At 50.5% G+C, this 14,529-nt stretch overlaps 1 protein-coding gene across 5 annotated transcripts in view; it reads right to left on the bottom strand.

Moving 5' to 3' along the window:
- The window catches only part of LOC147108519 (protein spire homolog 1-like), a 70,095-nt gene that overhangs the window by 44,634 nt on the left and 10,932 nt on the right, over positions 1–14,529 (bottom strand). For all 5 annotated transcript variants that reach the window (XR_015080605.1, XM_086005173.1, XM_086005172.1 and 2 more), the window contains one exon: positions 847–1,005. Coding sequence is in view for 4 of the 5 variants with exons in the window: in XM_086005173.1 (XP_085861299.1) it covers positions 847–1,005 (159 nt within the window). In the remaining variant the exon portion in view is untranslated. The remainder of the gene's footprint in view (positions 1–846; positions 1,006–14,529) is intronic.

Raw genomic sequence — 14,529 nt, 5'->3', positions numbered from 1 at the left:
CCTCAACCTTGATGAGCAGACAAAAAAAAACATTTGATACCAGAATGCTGTCAGGACCTTAGGAATTCTTTATTCTTAATTTTACACATCTTGTAGTGATAATCAGCATCTTCATAGGAGCTGAAGGAAAGCAATTGGGGGGCGGGGGGGGGGGGTGGAGAACCTCTCCCACTTCCAGACAAAGTACAAATATTTGAACAAACTGATAGTGGGGTCAACCAGAGAACTCAGATTTAAGATAATTGGGAAGTGAGCTGTTATGATCTGGAATGCACTGCCTGAAAGGATGGTGGAAGCAGAGTCAAAAGTAACTCTCAAAAGGGAATAGGATAAATACTTGAAGGGCAAAAATTTGCACGGCTACGGAGATAGACCAAGGAGTGGGATAAGTCAGGACAGGCACGATGGGGCAAATGGCCTCTTTCTGTACTATATGATTCTAGAAATAAATGCAAGGAAAAAATGGTCTCGGCCCCATGGGAACCATGATTGACACTGGACCATACCAGGACATCAACTGCATGGAGCTGGTTTGTTATGCTAAATGAAGAGAAATTACCACCATTTACAGATACATCAAAAAAAAAAAAAAAATTAAAAAAAAAATTTTTTAAAAAAAATCGGCATTTCCCCAAATTGGACATCATCCTTTATAAGGATTGATTGTATTATTTGTCAAACTTAATTTGTCAAAGACAAATTGCATCAAAATGCATCTTTGCGGTAACATAAATTAGTGATGTTTGGCTTTTTCCATTCCCCCAGACTGAAAGTCTGGCCAAGTATTTGTGTGAAGCCAATGCTGCCAGATAGTTCAGTTACAACACCCGACACACATCAAGTTACCTTAATAATTTCATCAATAGTGCCTGGTGGCTGATTTTCCGTTCTCAGCGCCATTTGCTCTATCAACTGTTCCAAAGGCAGGCTGAGAACCCGTTCTTCATCCTCACTTAGACTCCAATCCAGAGCCTTGTAAATTAGCACTCCGAGAGAGTCAACAACCTGCAACAAGCCACAGTCCTGGCTAAATATCAAAGCAGTTAAACAAGGCTGATCCCAGTAGAAAAGGTTTAAAAGAAAGATAGGACCATGGAGCATCAGGGCATCATTGCTGTAACTAGTAACCAGATTGAGAGAGACTCATCACAACCTATTTAGTGAAAAAGGCCCATTATATCAATGCTGATTCCTCAGGAGTGATCAAATTACAGAGGAACATTTAACATTGTAACACTGAAAATTAGAAAAGCATGAAAATACATCAAGATTTCTGCAAGGCACTCACTTCAATGTGCATTAAAAACAAGCCATTGGATTTTATAATGGGCATCAGGCTGTTCACATCCAATTAACTCAGACATTACCACCCAGGAAAGAAATGAACAGTGACCAAATACCAGGGCCTAGAAATTGGGTATAGCCCCGCTTGGGGCGTTAGATTTGGCGGAGCGCAAGTTTTATAGCCAGGCGCAACTTATCGACACCTCGTGCGATATTGGGTTGCAGCACCCCAAAGGTGATTGAGGCGCGAGTTCAGGCGTTACACGGGGCACCTAAGGCGCTAACATGCCAGCGCAACCCAATATCGGGGCGTCCAGCCGCAGCGCAGGTGCTCTGAATTACCCATGACCACAAGACTTCCAGGCGCCAGCCAGCTCTTAAAGGGGTGGGTCAGGCAGCTCCAGCATCCACACTGTGCCTTGTAGGCCTGCAAATCGGCGCAGGCCCTTCTCTGGCACAACAAACTTGGATCATATGGAGAGGGTGAGGCAGAGAGCAGAGAGCTTCACCACTGAGTCTCTGGAGGAATTGGTGTCCGCAGTGGAGCGCCGGCGAGATGTCCTATACCCAAACAATGGCAGGAGGCCTAATCATAAGGACTACCGACGAGCTTGGAGGGATGTTTCTCAGAGGGTCAACTCCAGCAGCATGGCGACCAGGAGCCCTGTCCAATGCCGGAAGAAATTCAACGACCTCACTTGGGTCGTCAGGGTGAGTGGAGTTAATGTTAACTTATGCATCCCTCCATGAGCACCTGACTTTATGGCTACAAGGTGCGCGATACCCCAATGACCATCTGTCAGCAAGCACCCATGGCCCTTTCTGGTCACACGCATCCACATTTGACTCAGGGCATCATGTAAGGGCTGTTCCACCATGGGGGGCATGAGAACATCACTCAGGGCATCATGTAAGGGCCCTTCCACCATGGGGGGGAATGAGCTGATAACTCAGGGCATCATGTAACATCATTTCCCGTCCTTTGCCCTGCAGGCCAAGCTGGCACGGAACCGAAAGGAGCAGCTCCGCACCGGAGGAGGCCGTCCTCAAGTGGAGCCTCTGACGGATCTCGAGGAGAGAGTCCACCAGATTGTGGGAGGACGTCTGAGTGGTCTTGCCACCACTGCAGCTGCCGACCCCATTGTCCAGTGTTGGTAAGGTTCTCAACTATTACAGCTGTCACCTTTCAGTTGTGTCCCCCGCCAGCATGCTTTCTCAATGTGGACCCATGTCATAGCATTGCCGCACTGTTGCATCCCTTGCTGCCAAACTATCCTTTTGCGAAAGCCACTCTTCAACCTCCCTGCTTTCAGATGCTGCATCACCAGCTCGGGAGCCGGCCCCTCAAGCTGCCAGTGCAAGTGCCTTCGGAGGAGACGACCAGGAGGAAGCCGGACCATCCGTGCCAGCCTCATGGGAGCCACTGCATGTGGAGACTGGGGATAGTAGTTCCCTTGAGGGGAGGGGGGGGGGCTCTGATGAGGAACCAGCGGCCTGCAGCAACGTGCGGAGGGTAGGGACGCTCGGGGGCCGTCTCCCTGGAGGGCGAGGCAGGCCACCATGACTACTGCACAGAGTGCAGAGGAGGTGCGTAGCCTTGCAGAAATGAGCGCCCAGGCCCGGCTCAGGCACACTGAGCTTATGGCTGCAGTGGGGACGATGCCGGAGTCCATCGACCCGCGGGAAAGGACTGCTGCGGCCTTGTCCGAAGCAGCGGGAAAGGACTGCTGCGGCCTTGTCCGAAGCAGCGGGAAAGGACTGCTGCGGCCTTGTCCGAAGCAGCGGGAAAGGACTGCTGCGGCCTTGTCCGAAGCAGCGGGAAAGGACTGCTGCGGCCTTGTCCGAAGCAGCGGGAAAGGACTGCTGCGGCCTTGTCCGAAGCAGCGGGAAAGGACTGCTGCGGCCTTGTCCGAAGCAGCGGGAAAGGACTGCTGCGGCCTTGTCCGAAGCAGCGGGAAAGGACTGCTGCGGCCTTGTCCGAAGCAGCGGGAAAGGACTGCTGCGGCCTTGTCCGAAGCAGCGGGAAAGGACTGCTGCGGCCTTGTCCGAAGCAGCGGGAAAGGACTGCTGCGGCCTTGTCCGAAGCAGCGGGAAAGGACTGCTGCGGCCTTGTCCGAAGCAGCGGGAAAGGACTGCTGCGGCCTTGTCCGAAGCAGCGGGAAAGGACTGCTGCGGCCTTGTCCGAAGCAGCGGGAAAGGACTGCTGCGGCCTTGTCCGAAGCAGCGGGAAAGGACTGCTGCGGCCTTGTCCGAAGCAGCGGGAAAGGACTGCTGCGGCCTTGTCCGAAGCAGCGGGAAAGGACTGCTGCGGCCTTGTCCGAAGCAGCGGGAAAGGACTGCTGCGGCCTTGTCCGAAGCAGCGGGAAAGGACTGCTGCGGCCTTGTCCGAAGCAGCGGGAAAGGACTGCTGCGGCCTTGTCCGAAGCAGCGGGAAAGGACTGCTGCGGCCTTGTCCGAAGCAGCGGGAAAGGACTGCTGCGGCCTTGTCCGAAGCAGCGGGAAAGGACTGCTGCGGCCTTGTCCGAAGCAGCGGGAAAGGACTGCTGCGGCCTTGTCCGAAGCAGCGGGAAAGGACTGCTGCGGCCTTGTCCGAAGCAGCGGGAAAGGACTGCTGCGGCCTTGTCCGAAGCAGCGGGAAAGGACTGCTGCGGCCTTGTCCGAAGCAGCGGGAAAGGACTGCTGCGGCCTTGTCCGAAGCAGCGGGAAAGGACTGCTGCGGCCTTGTCCGAAGCAGCGGGAAAGGACTGCTGCGGCCTTGTCCGAAGCAGCGGGAAAGGACTGCTGCGGCCTTGTCCGAAGCAGCGGAAAGGACTGCTCCGGCCTTGTCCGAAGCAGCGGAAAGGACTGTTCATGGCTTCTCCGAAGCACTGGCACCTGCCACGCAGGTCCTCACTGCTGCCACGCAGTCACTTGTTGGCCTCGTCCACACGCAGATTGAGGCCACGCGAACACTCACTGCTGCCACCGTAGCTGCATCAGGCAGGATCACCCCAGGCCCTTGCAGCACCACAGCAGGCCATGAATCTGTGGAGCAGTCGATAGCAGCGGATGATCCGTTGCGGCGCCGTCAGAGTGCCGGCCGACCACGGTGCAGGTGTCCTCTCTCTGCATGTGACCAGTCCTGATGCCACCGCTGGCACGTCAGCAGAGCAGCTGCCACCACCTGCGCGGCACACTGCTAGCAGACATGCCCAGTTGGAGCCACCTGCTTGCGGGACCTCCAAGCCCAGAGGTCGTCCAGGCCGTCCCTCAGGGGCTTCAGCACTTCCAGACACTCAGCAGGCCTCCCCCAGCCTTGACCTAGCCACTGGGGTACAATTACAGAGGAGCTGCAGGGAGGGAAGGGGCCGACCTCGTAAGAGGAGTCGGTCTCCATCAAGGGGTCACCAGTAGAGGGAGGTGCTAAGACGTCTCTTTTTCTGGCTTTAAGGCAGTCCACAACTGTTGTGTTTGTTTGTTATGGTTTGTTTAGTTTCGCTGGGTTGCCACACAGTTATCTGTTAGTTTGTTAGTTATGATTTCTGTTGCCATTACGTTGTCATGCTGGAAGGAAGCACTTGTTTGAAAGGAAGTACTTGTTTGAAAATAAAGAAAACTTTTTATTTGCAATCGAGCTATACACTATTTACAATCATCGATGCCTTCATAGGCTTACAGCGAACCAGAGGGCGCTGTTCGAATCACAGCCACCATTCCGTCCCAGGGGCCTAGAACCGAGTCCTTATGAGCCTCTGACGAACGGCCCTTCCAGTGTCTGGAGCCCTCCAATCTTCCTGATCCTCCTCGCCCACATGCTCCTCCTCCACCTCCTCGTCCGCCTGCTCTGCTGGACCTTGAGGATCAGCTGGCATTGGCTGGGTGCGTCGAATGGCCAGGTTGTGGAGCATGCAGCAGACAACAACGATGTGCACCACATGCTCCGGTGAGTACTGTAGGGCGCCCCCCGAATGGTCTAGACAGCGGAAACGCTGCTTCAGCACACCAATTGTACGCTCCACAATGTTCCTGGTGGCCTGATGGCTGCTGTTGTAAAGCTCTTCTGCCGGGGTGGTGGGCAAACGGAGCGGGGTCATCAGCCATGGGCAGAGAGGATAGCCCTTGTCGCCCAGAAGTCAGCCTCGTGGGTGAGCCGGGGCCTTAAAAAGGTCAGCCACTGAGGTCTGCCGCAGGATGAAGGCATCATGGCTGCTGCCAGGGAATTGTACATTCACCGCCATGATCATCTGCCGGTGATCACAGACCAGCTGCACATTAAGGGAGTGGAACCCTGTAATGTATGTACCTTTAAGGGGGAGAACTACTTTTTACAGCTCATATATACTTTAGTACCGGCAGTGACCACACCTGTATATAACGTTGAGTAGTAATCTGTACAGTTCAGTTGCAGTCTGAGCCACGTTGAGTAAACACCGTTTGTACCGTTCTCCGCAGTCTGTGTCTGATTATACACAGACGTAACATTGGCGACGAGGCAGGTTCGAACCTACCTGCAATTCTGCATCACCGCCCGGGGATTCGTTCCTGGAGATCAGTGGATTGGAGGTCAAGGCCAGAGACTCGGGCGTCGACCACGGGCAACTGCCCAGTCATCCAGCAGAGACTCGAGAATTGCGGGGGAGGCTGTCGAGAGCCAGGCTTGGCTTTCCAGTCGAGGTGGTCCAGCGAAACGGGCTGGCAACAGGTAGTGCGCAGACCCTTCCCGGACAGCAGCGGGCTAGAGCCCGACCGGCACAGCAAAGGGCCGAGCAGCGTCGACGGGGGAGAGAGCTGAGAGAGAGAGAGCTGAGAGAGCTGAGAGAGAGAGAGAGAGAGAGAGAGAGAGAGAGAGAGAGAGAGAGAGAGAGAGGGCAGAGCGCAGCCGGTGTTCAGGGGCCAAGCAGCGTCGGAGAGAGAGATGCGCTGAAACCCGCAAGGCGCCGCCATTGCCACGAGGACCGCCGGGAGCACCATTGGCAGCAGCGGGGGAGGAAGGAAAGCGCGGGAGATGCCATTTTAAACCACACCCAAAATGCCGAAGAGTGGCAGTATCACCGCATTTGACAATGAAGTCGAAGATTGGGCTACATATGTCGAATGAATAGAGGTGTACTGCAAGGCAAATGAGGTGTCAGATGACAAGAAAGCGTCGGTATTGTTGAATTTAATGGGTGCAAAGACGTATGGGTTATTGCGAATTCTAGTAACCCCAACGAAGCCAATGGAAAAGAGTTTTGAAGACATAGTAATGATACTAAAGGAACATTTAAACCCCACACCACTGCTGTTAGCAGAAAGATTCAAGTTTCACAAACGGAACCAGCATAAGGATGAAAGCAATGCTGATTATTTAACAGAACTGCGCAAACTATCAAAACACTGCCAGTTTGGAGCGGGACTGGCAGATACCTTAAGGGACAAGTTTGTGTGTGGGCTTCAAAGTGAAGGAACCCAGAAACGGCTTTTATCTGAAAAGGACCTTACGCTGGAAAAGGCTTTCAGCATTGCGGTATCATATGAAGCAGCAGCACGGGGCGCTGCAGAGATACAACAGAGACCGCAAGAATATGGCACAAATGAAATGTCATATGGAACAGAGAAGTGCTATCGCTGTGGCAGAACAACACATGACCAGAATGATTGCTGGTTCAAAGACAAAGTGTGCAGACAGTGTGGAAAAGTAGGACACATAGCACAAGTCTACAGGTCGGGAAAGAAAACCAGCAATAAGAAACCGACCAAAGTACAAGAAGGTACATAAGATAACGGAGAATAGTTCAGACGAACAAAAGGGTGATAACGACTCCGAAAGCAGGGAACTGAGTTGTCTGAAACTACATAATGTGATCACAACAGAGGATCACCGAACCATTTGGGTCACTCTCAAGATAGCAGGAGTCCAGGTAAAGATGGAATTGGACACAGGATCAGCCCTAACAGTCATAAACCGATGGGACTACGAGCAGCTACTCTCACATACCCTTGAGAGACACAAAAATTATTTTGAAGACGTACACGGGGCAAAAAGTCTACCCCAAAGGAAAAATAAGGGTGACCGTTATATATAACGGTAAGGAAACACCAAAACTAGACCTGTATGTATTGCAAGATGGAGGACCACCACTACTGGGACGTGAATGGATCCGGAAAATACAACTGGATTGGCATTCCATACAGGCACTGACTGTGGCTGACAAAAAGGATGACAACGTCACGCCTGGGCAACTGTCAACGATCCTAACTGACACGAAAGAAGTGTTCCAGCAAGGACTCGGAACACTAAAAGGCATGACAGCGACGATTAAAATTGAAGAAAACGCAAGGCCAAAATTTTTTTAAGGCCAGACCGGTACCTTGAGTCTGTAACGTGCAGGTGTACTGTCCAAGGTAGACTGGAGCGAGTGGGCTACACCCATCGTCCCTGTGATGATAAAGTTGTTGAGCAGCACGCCTGGGGAACCAAGGAAGGTTCGCATCTGTGGGGACTTTAAGGTAACAGTGAACCCGGTCCTTCACACCGTACAATATCCACTTCCGCAGATTGAAGATATTTTCGCCTCGCTATCTGGAGGGAAACGCTTCACTAAGATTGATCTGGCCCAGGCGTATCTGCAAATGGAGGTAGAAGAAGCATCAAAAAAATACCTCACAATCCACACCCATAAAGGTCTCTACCAATACAACCGGCTGGTATTCGGGGTAGCATCAGCTCTGGCTATTTGGCAGAGGGCAATGGAACAAGTCCTGCAAGGGCTCCCAGGGACCCAGTGTTATTTGGACGACATCCTGGTCACGGGCGAAAATGACAGTGATCACCTTGCCAACCTGGAGCAGGTGCTCACTAGATTGCAGGAATATGGGCTCCGAGCTAACCGCCCCAAATGCGAGTTTTTTAGAAAACAGATCTCGTATTGTGGCCACGTTAGCGATAAAGAGGGGTTACATAAGTCCCCAGAGAAGATTGAGGCAGTAGTCGAGGCTCCAGCAGCGGAAAATGTGTCACAACTGAGGTCGTTCCTCAGGCTGGTAAACTACTACCATAAGTTCTTGCCAAATTTGTCTACAATACTACACCCACTGAACACCCTACTGCAAACTGGGGTGCCATGGAAGTGGAGTGACGAATGTAGACGAGCTTTCCAGAAGAGCAAAACACTAATCACATCGAAAGAGGTATTGGCCCATTACAACCCAGCATTACCAATTCGGTTGGCATGTGATGAGTCACCCTACGGCATTGGAGCGGTGCCGTCGCACAAATTCTTGGACGGCTCAGAGAGGCCAATAGCCTTTGCGTCACGATCACTAACCTCAGCCGAGTGTAACTACGCCCAGATTGACAGGGAGGCCCTTAGCCTAGTGTGGGGAGTGAAAAAGTTCAATCACTATCTGCACGGGCAGAAATTCACCTTGCTGACTGATCACCAGCCTCGTCTCCATTTTTAATCCAAAGAAGGGCGTTCCGGTGATGACTGCGCAACGACTACAAAGATGGTCACTTTTTCTAGGGGCGCACCACTATGAGATTGAATACAAGGGCACGAAACAGCATGGAAATGCTGATGGGCTATCACGCCTGCCAGTGCCTACTGCAGAGGAAGCACCAGCAGTGGATCCTGTCAAAATATTCCATTCGACTATAGTTGAATACCTACCGGTAACTAACACTTGTATCGAAAAGGAAACCCGAAATGACCCGACACTGTCTCGGGTATATGATTTGACGGTGAAGGGATGGCCAGCACATGGCGACTCACTGTTGCCAGCATTCTCGACAAGGAGAGAACAGTTGTCAGTGTGCCGGGGGACCTTGATGTGTGGAACCCGAGTGGTAATTCCACCCAAGTTAAGGGATAGAGTACTCAATGAGCTTCATGAGGGTCATCTGGGAGGGGTAAAAATGAAAAGCCTAGCCAGGGCATGTGTGGTGGCCGGGAATCGATAAACAAATCGAGGACCTGACCAAGAGCTGCTCAGGATGCCAGAAAGTCCAAAATGCACCACCACAGGCCCCTCTACACCTATGGGAGTGGCCCTCATCTCCATGGCAATGGGTGCATATTGATTTTGCTGGTCCATTCATGGACTCAATGTTTTTAATAGCCGTGGATGCGCACTCGAAATGGCCTGAGGTCATTAAAATGTCCTCCACCACCACGGAGAAAACTATTACAGTCCTACGGACCATTTTTGCCAGGAATGGCTTGCCAGAACAGATTTGCTCCGACAACGGACCACAGTTTGTGTCCGAAGAGTTCCAGAGGTTCTTGAAAAAGAATGGGGTAAGGCATTACACATCCGCCCCGTATCATCCAGCCACAAATGGATTGGCTGAGAGGTTCGTACAAACCTTTAAGAAGGCAATAAAGGCTATGTACAATGACAACATTCCGCTGCAGCACAAGGTGGACAATTTCCTGTTCGCCTACCGGAATGCGACACATGCAGTCACCAACCAGGCCCCAGCCATGATGTTCTTTAACCGAAGGTTAAGATCTCGCCTGGATTTGCTCAGACCAAAGGTACGAAGAGATGTTGAGAGTAAGCAATTCCAGCACATCCATGAGAAGCCAACAAGAAGCTTCAATGTAGGGCAACCAGTCTTGGCCCGCGACTACCGAACAGAAAAATGGCAGCCAGGAACGATATGCACACGGCAGGGCCCACTAATGTACACAGTGGACGTTGGGGAGAGCATCGTGAGACGCCATGCTGACCAGATCCTAGAGTCACAGGAACAAGTCAACCCCATGCCTCGCCCATACATACAGAATCACAGAAATCACAGAAAGCCCACAGTGCAGATAGAGGCCATTTCGGCCCATCGAGCCTGCACCGACACATATCCCACCCGATCCCCGTAACCCCGACACCAACACATATCCCACCCTATCCCCGTAACCCCACGTATTTAATCCCCCTAACACTAAGGGTCAATTTATCATCGCCAATCAACCTAACCCGCACATCTTTGGACTGTGGGAGGAAACCGGAGCACCCGGAGAAAACCCATGCAAACACGGGGAGAATGTGCAAACTCCACACAGACAGTCACCCGAGGCCGGATTCGAACCCAGGTCCCTGGCGCTGTGAGGCAACAGTGCTAACCACTATGCCACCGTGCCGTGATGAACCCGACGTACAGGTAGCGTCTACCCCAGAAACTGTAGCATCGGAAGCTGATGAACCAACCGATGACAGGGGGCCAGAATTGCCTCCGCACCAAGAGCAAGACACTTGGGAAAGGCGCTATCCAGAAAGGATCAGGAAGCCTCCCCAAACACTGAATTTATAAATAGACTATTTTCAGCTAATGTTGCATGTTAAAAGTGTTAATTGTAATTAGTTTGATATTTAATTGTTAAATGAGTGTTATGGTACTGTTAATCTAAAAGGGGAGGAATTGTAATGTATGTACCTTTAAAGGGGAGAACTACTTTTTACAGCTCATGTATACTGTAGTACCGGCAGTGACCACACCTGTATATAACGTTGAGTAGTAATCTGTACAGTTCAGTTGCGGTCTGAGCCACGTTGAGTAAACACCGTTTGTACCGTTCTCCACAGTCTGTGTCGGATTATACACGGACGTAACAAACCCCTTTCGGTTACGGAACTCCTCCGGATTCTGCAATGGCGCCCGCAAAGCCACGTGTGTACAATCAATGGCCCCCTGCACCATGGGGAAGTCCACAATAGCCGCGAAGCCATGTGCGCGCTCCCCCTGCTTCTCCAGGGTCAGAGGGAAGGTGTTGAATTCACGCCTCCTTTTGTAGAGGGCAGCTGTAACTTGCCGGATGCAGCAATGCACCGCAAATTGAGAGATATTAGATATGTCCCCAGCTGCTGCCTGAAACGATCCGCTGGCGTAAAAGTTGAGCACAACAGTGACTTTCACGGCCACCGACAGAGGTCCTGCACCGTATCCACGGATGCAGATCCCCAGCAAGCAGGTGGCACAGCTCAGTAACAACATCCTTACCAAATCGGAGCCTTCGCAGACACTGCTCCTCCGACATGGTAAGGTAGGAGACCTGCTGCCTGAAAACCCTGGCAGCGTATGTCGGATTTGGCGACGTCCATTGGCCCTCCTCCTTCTGGCCAATCCCGGCCCTCTCTCCCTCCATCTCTGTGCCCTTGCCAGTTGTTCCGCAAGGATGACGTTCCCCTCCAAAGCAGCTCCCATTATTCTGGCCGACGAGTAAGACGCAGTCAGCTTTCTGGATCCAACTGTTCCGAACAGGGCTGAAGGTCCCAAGGCTCCTCTGGCTCAATAAGAACAAGTCTGCCACTGAAGGACTGCAACTCTCTCCAGCAGCGAGCAGTATGGCCAGGCCAAATGGCTGCCGGTTTTATACTAGTGCTGTCCCCTTTAAAGAGCGCCCCCCCCCCCCCCCGAGTCCAAGAAGGACCTGGTAACGTTCCATCCAACTGTCACTAATAGCGCCAGGTGGAACGGAGGGGGGGGGGGGGCGCCACTGAATTTCCAGTACGGGGCGCCAAAAAGGCGTTGCACAATGAAATGACGTCATTATCTGGCTGCGCCCGCGAGTGGGCGCAAAGACTTAGCGCCGGCGCGAACAGGCTACTCAATATGGCCGGATGCGCTAGGATCACTGCGCACGTCTGAAAATTGGGTAACGCCCCAAATCTCGGGCTCTTTAGGCGCTAATCGCTGGCGCAACCAACCGAATTTCTAGGCCCAGGTCATTTTTTCCCTTAAAATACACAAGTTTTCAAATTAGCCATTCCATTCCAGTATTAGCTCAGAATAAGCCACAAGAGCAGAGCAAGTGTGTTTACTGGGCCCTCTAAACTCACGCCTTATTGCGATTCATAGATCAACAGGATTAGTGTCGGCCCTTGACTAACAGCCAAGAGTACAGATCAATATCAACTAGTGAGATAGTCCAAGTAGTACTTGTGGGCCTAACTAAAACAGCTCATGCTGTCAAGCTACTAAATAATGGAAGGCCTTCAGGCATGTTTATATGAAGTTAGCACCTACAAAGATCAAGGCCAAAAATCCTTCAAGGATCAGTTAATAATAGGCTCACCATTTCTGACCAGTTTAAGGTGTTAGCTTCAATTTTCAACTGGCCCTTTTTGATAATTACACTCAAAGTGAGGCCTTCATCACTGGTGGCGATGTTTTCCCTCCGTAACAGGAAGCAAAGGGTGGTGGAGGATGGATGTTTTTCCAGACTGGGAGGTGGTTTGCAGTGGTGTTCCAAGGGTCAGTTTTGGGTCCATTACTCGTTTCAATTTTTATAAATGACCTAAATGTTGGGAGCAGCATTATAAAGTTTGCAGATGATACGAAACTTGTAAAAGTAGTAGATAGTAATGAGCCTAGTTATAGATTTCAGGATGACAAATAGGATGGTGAAATGGTTAGAAGCATGGCAGATGGAGTTCAATGCAGAGAAGTGTGAAGTGATACACTTTGGGAGGACTAATATGGAAAGACAGTATACTATAAATGGCACGATTTTGAAAAGTGTAGATAAGCAGAGAGAACTTAGTCTCCATATACACAAATCCTTAAAGGTGGCAGGGCAAGTTGATAAGGTGGTTAAAAAAGCATGTGTTACTTGGGCTTATAAATAGAATACAAAAGTGAAGAGGTCATGCTAGAACTGGTTAGGCCTCAGCTGGAGTATTGTGGACAATTCTGGGCACCACACTTCAGGAGAGATGTAAAGGCCTTAGAAAGGATACAGAGGAAGTTTACCAGGGATGAGAGACTTCAGCTATGAGGAGAGGTTTGAAAAGTTAGGAATGTTCTCCTTGGAACAGAGAAGGTTAAGTGCAACGTTCCCTTTAAGCTGCATGACCACGCAATGCTCTGGACCTCCCACGCAGCCGGCTCACCGGCTTTTCAATGGGAAAAACTCACGCATGCGCAGTATTTTGAACGGGCTGTGCAGCCCCTTAAAGGCGTCACGCACCCAAAAAAAAATTAAGGGGATCATTGGTTAAGAGGCGACTTGATGAGATTTAAGGCGATGAGCTATTTTGATAGAATAGAGAGAGAAAAACTATTTCCTCTGGCGAGTGGGTCAATAAACAGAGATCATAGATTTAAAATCATTGACAAAAGATCGAGAGGGGAGACGAGGAGAAATGTTTTCACTCAGAGGGTTGTCGGGATCTGGAACGCTTGGCCTGAAAAGGTGGTGGAAGCCAATTCCATCGATAATTTAAAAAAAAGAGTTGAACAGGTGCTCAAGGATGAGGAATGTACAGGGTCACGAACAAAAAGGCGGGGATGTGGGACTAGGCACGACTGCTCTTTCAAAGAGCCAGCACAGGCACAATGGGCCGAATGGCCTCCTCCTGTGCTGTAAATCTCCAAGATTCTATGAAAAAAATAATTGGTGAGATAATGCTAATGGAATTCAGTACAGAAAGTGTGGAAATCTGGTGTTAAGGCTGGCAGCAAAAAGAGTGCAATTGACATCGAAAGGTCCTTTAACAATGAAAAGAAACTTTGCTTCTCCTCTCGAGCAAAAGCAATCTGGAACAGATCCAGCTAAAAAAGGAACTGGACATACTATTTCCAAGACATGAATACTACAACCCAAAACAAAAAATACAAACAAACTTAATTCCAGTATTTAGTGAAAGCCTACTGTTCCTATACCCTGAGGAAGTGGTACACTCTAGGACACAATGTGCAAATGAAGGAAAAGCTTCTCCATGGGGAAACCCCCATGAACAAATGTCATGGACATCACATGACAAACAATAAGTGAGGGGTCTGGGTAGTGACCTTGTCAAAGGAGCAGGTGTGTTGCAGGTGGAGTGTCACAACCACAGCTACTGAACACAAAATAAAGACTGGGAACATAGGAACAGGAGGAGGCCATTCAGCCCCTCGAGCCTGCTCTGTCATTCAATGAGATCATGGCTGATCTGTACCGTAACTCCATCCATCTGCCTGGACTCCATGTCCTTGCATACTCTCGTCTAGCAAAAATCTATCAATCTCAGATTTATTAATTCAGCTAGCATTGACTGCTTTTTGTGGGAAAGAGTTCCACACTTGCCACCCTTTGGGTAGTGACCTTGTCAACAGAGCAGATATGTTGCAGTGGAGTGTCACAACTACAGCTGAGAACAAAATAATGACTAGGAACATAGGAACAGGAGGCGGCCATTCAGCCCCTCAAATAGTAGGGAAAATACTAGAATCTATTATTCTTCTCTTCTTAGGCAGTGCCTCGGAACTGAAGATGACTTGCTTCCACATTAAAAATGAGTTCT

Source organism: Somniosus microcephalus, chromosome 13 (assembly GCF_052327205.1).
Source record: "Somniosus microcephalus isolate GS21.2 chromosome 13, FLI_Smic_1.0, whole genome shotgun sequence".
Taxonomy (NCBI): domain Eukaryota; kingdom Metazoa; phylum Chordata; class Chondrichthyes; order Squaliformes; family Somniosidae; genus Somniosus; species Somniosus microcephalus.
Note: the sequence above shows the minus strand (reverse complement) of the source record. Positions and strands in the feature narration are given on the sequence as shown.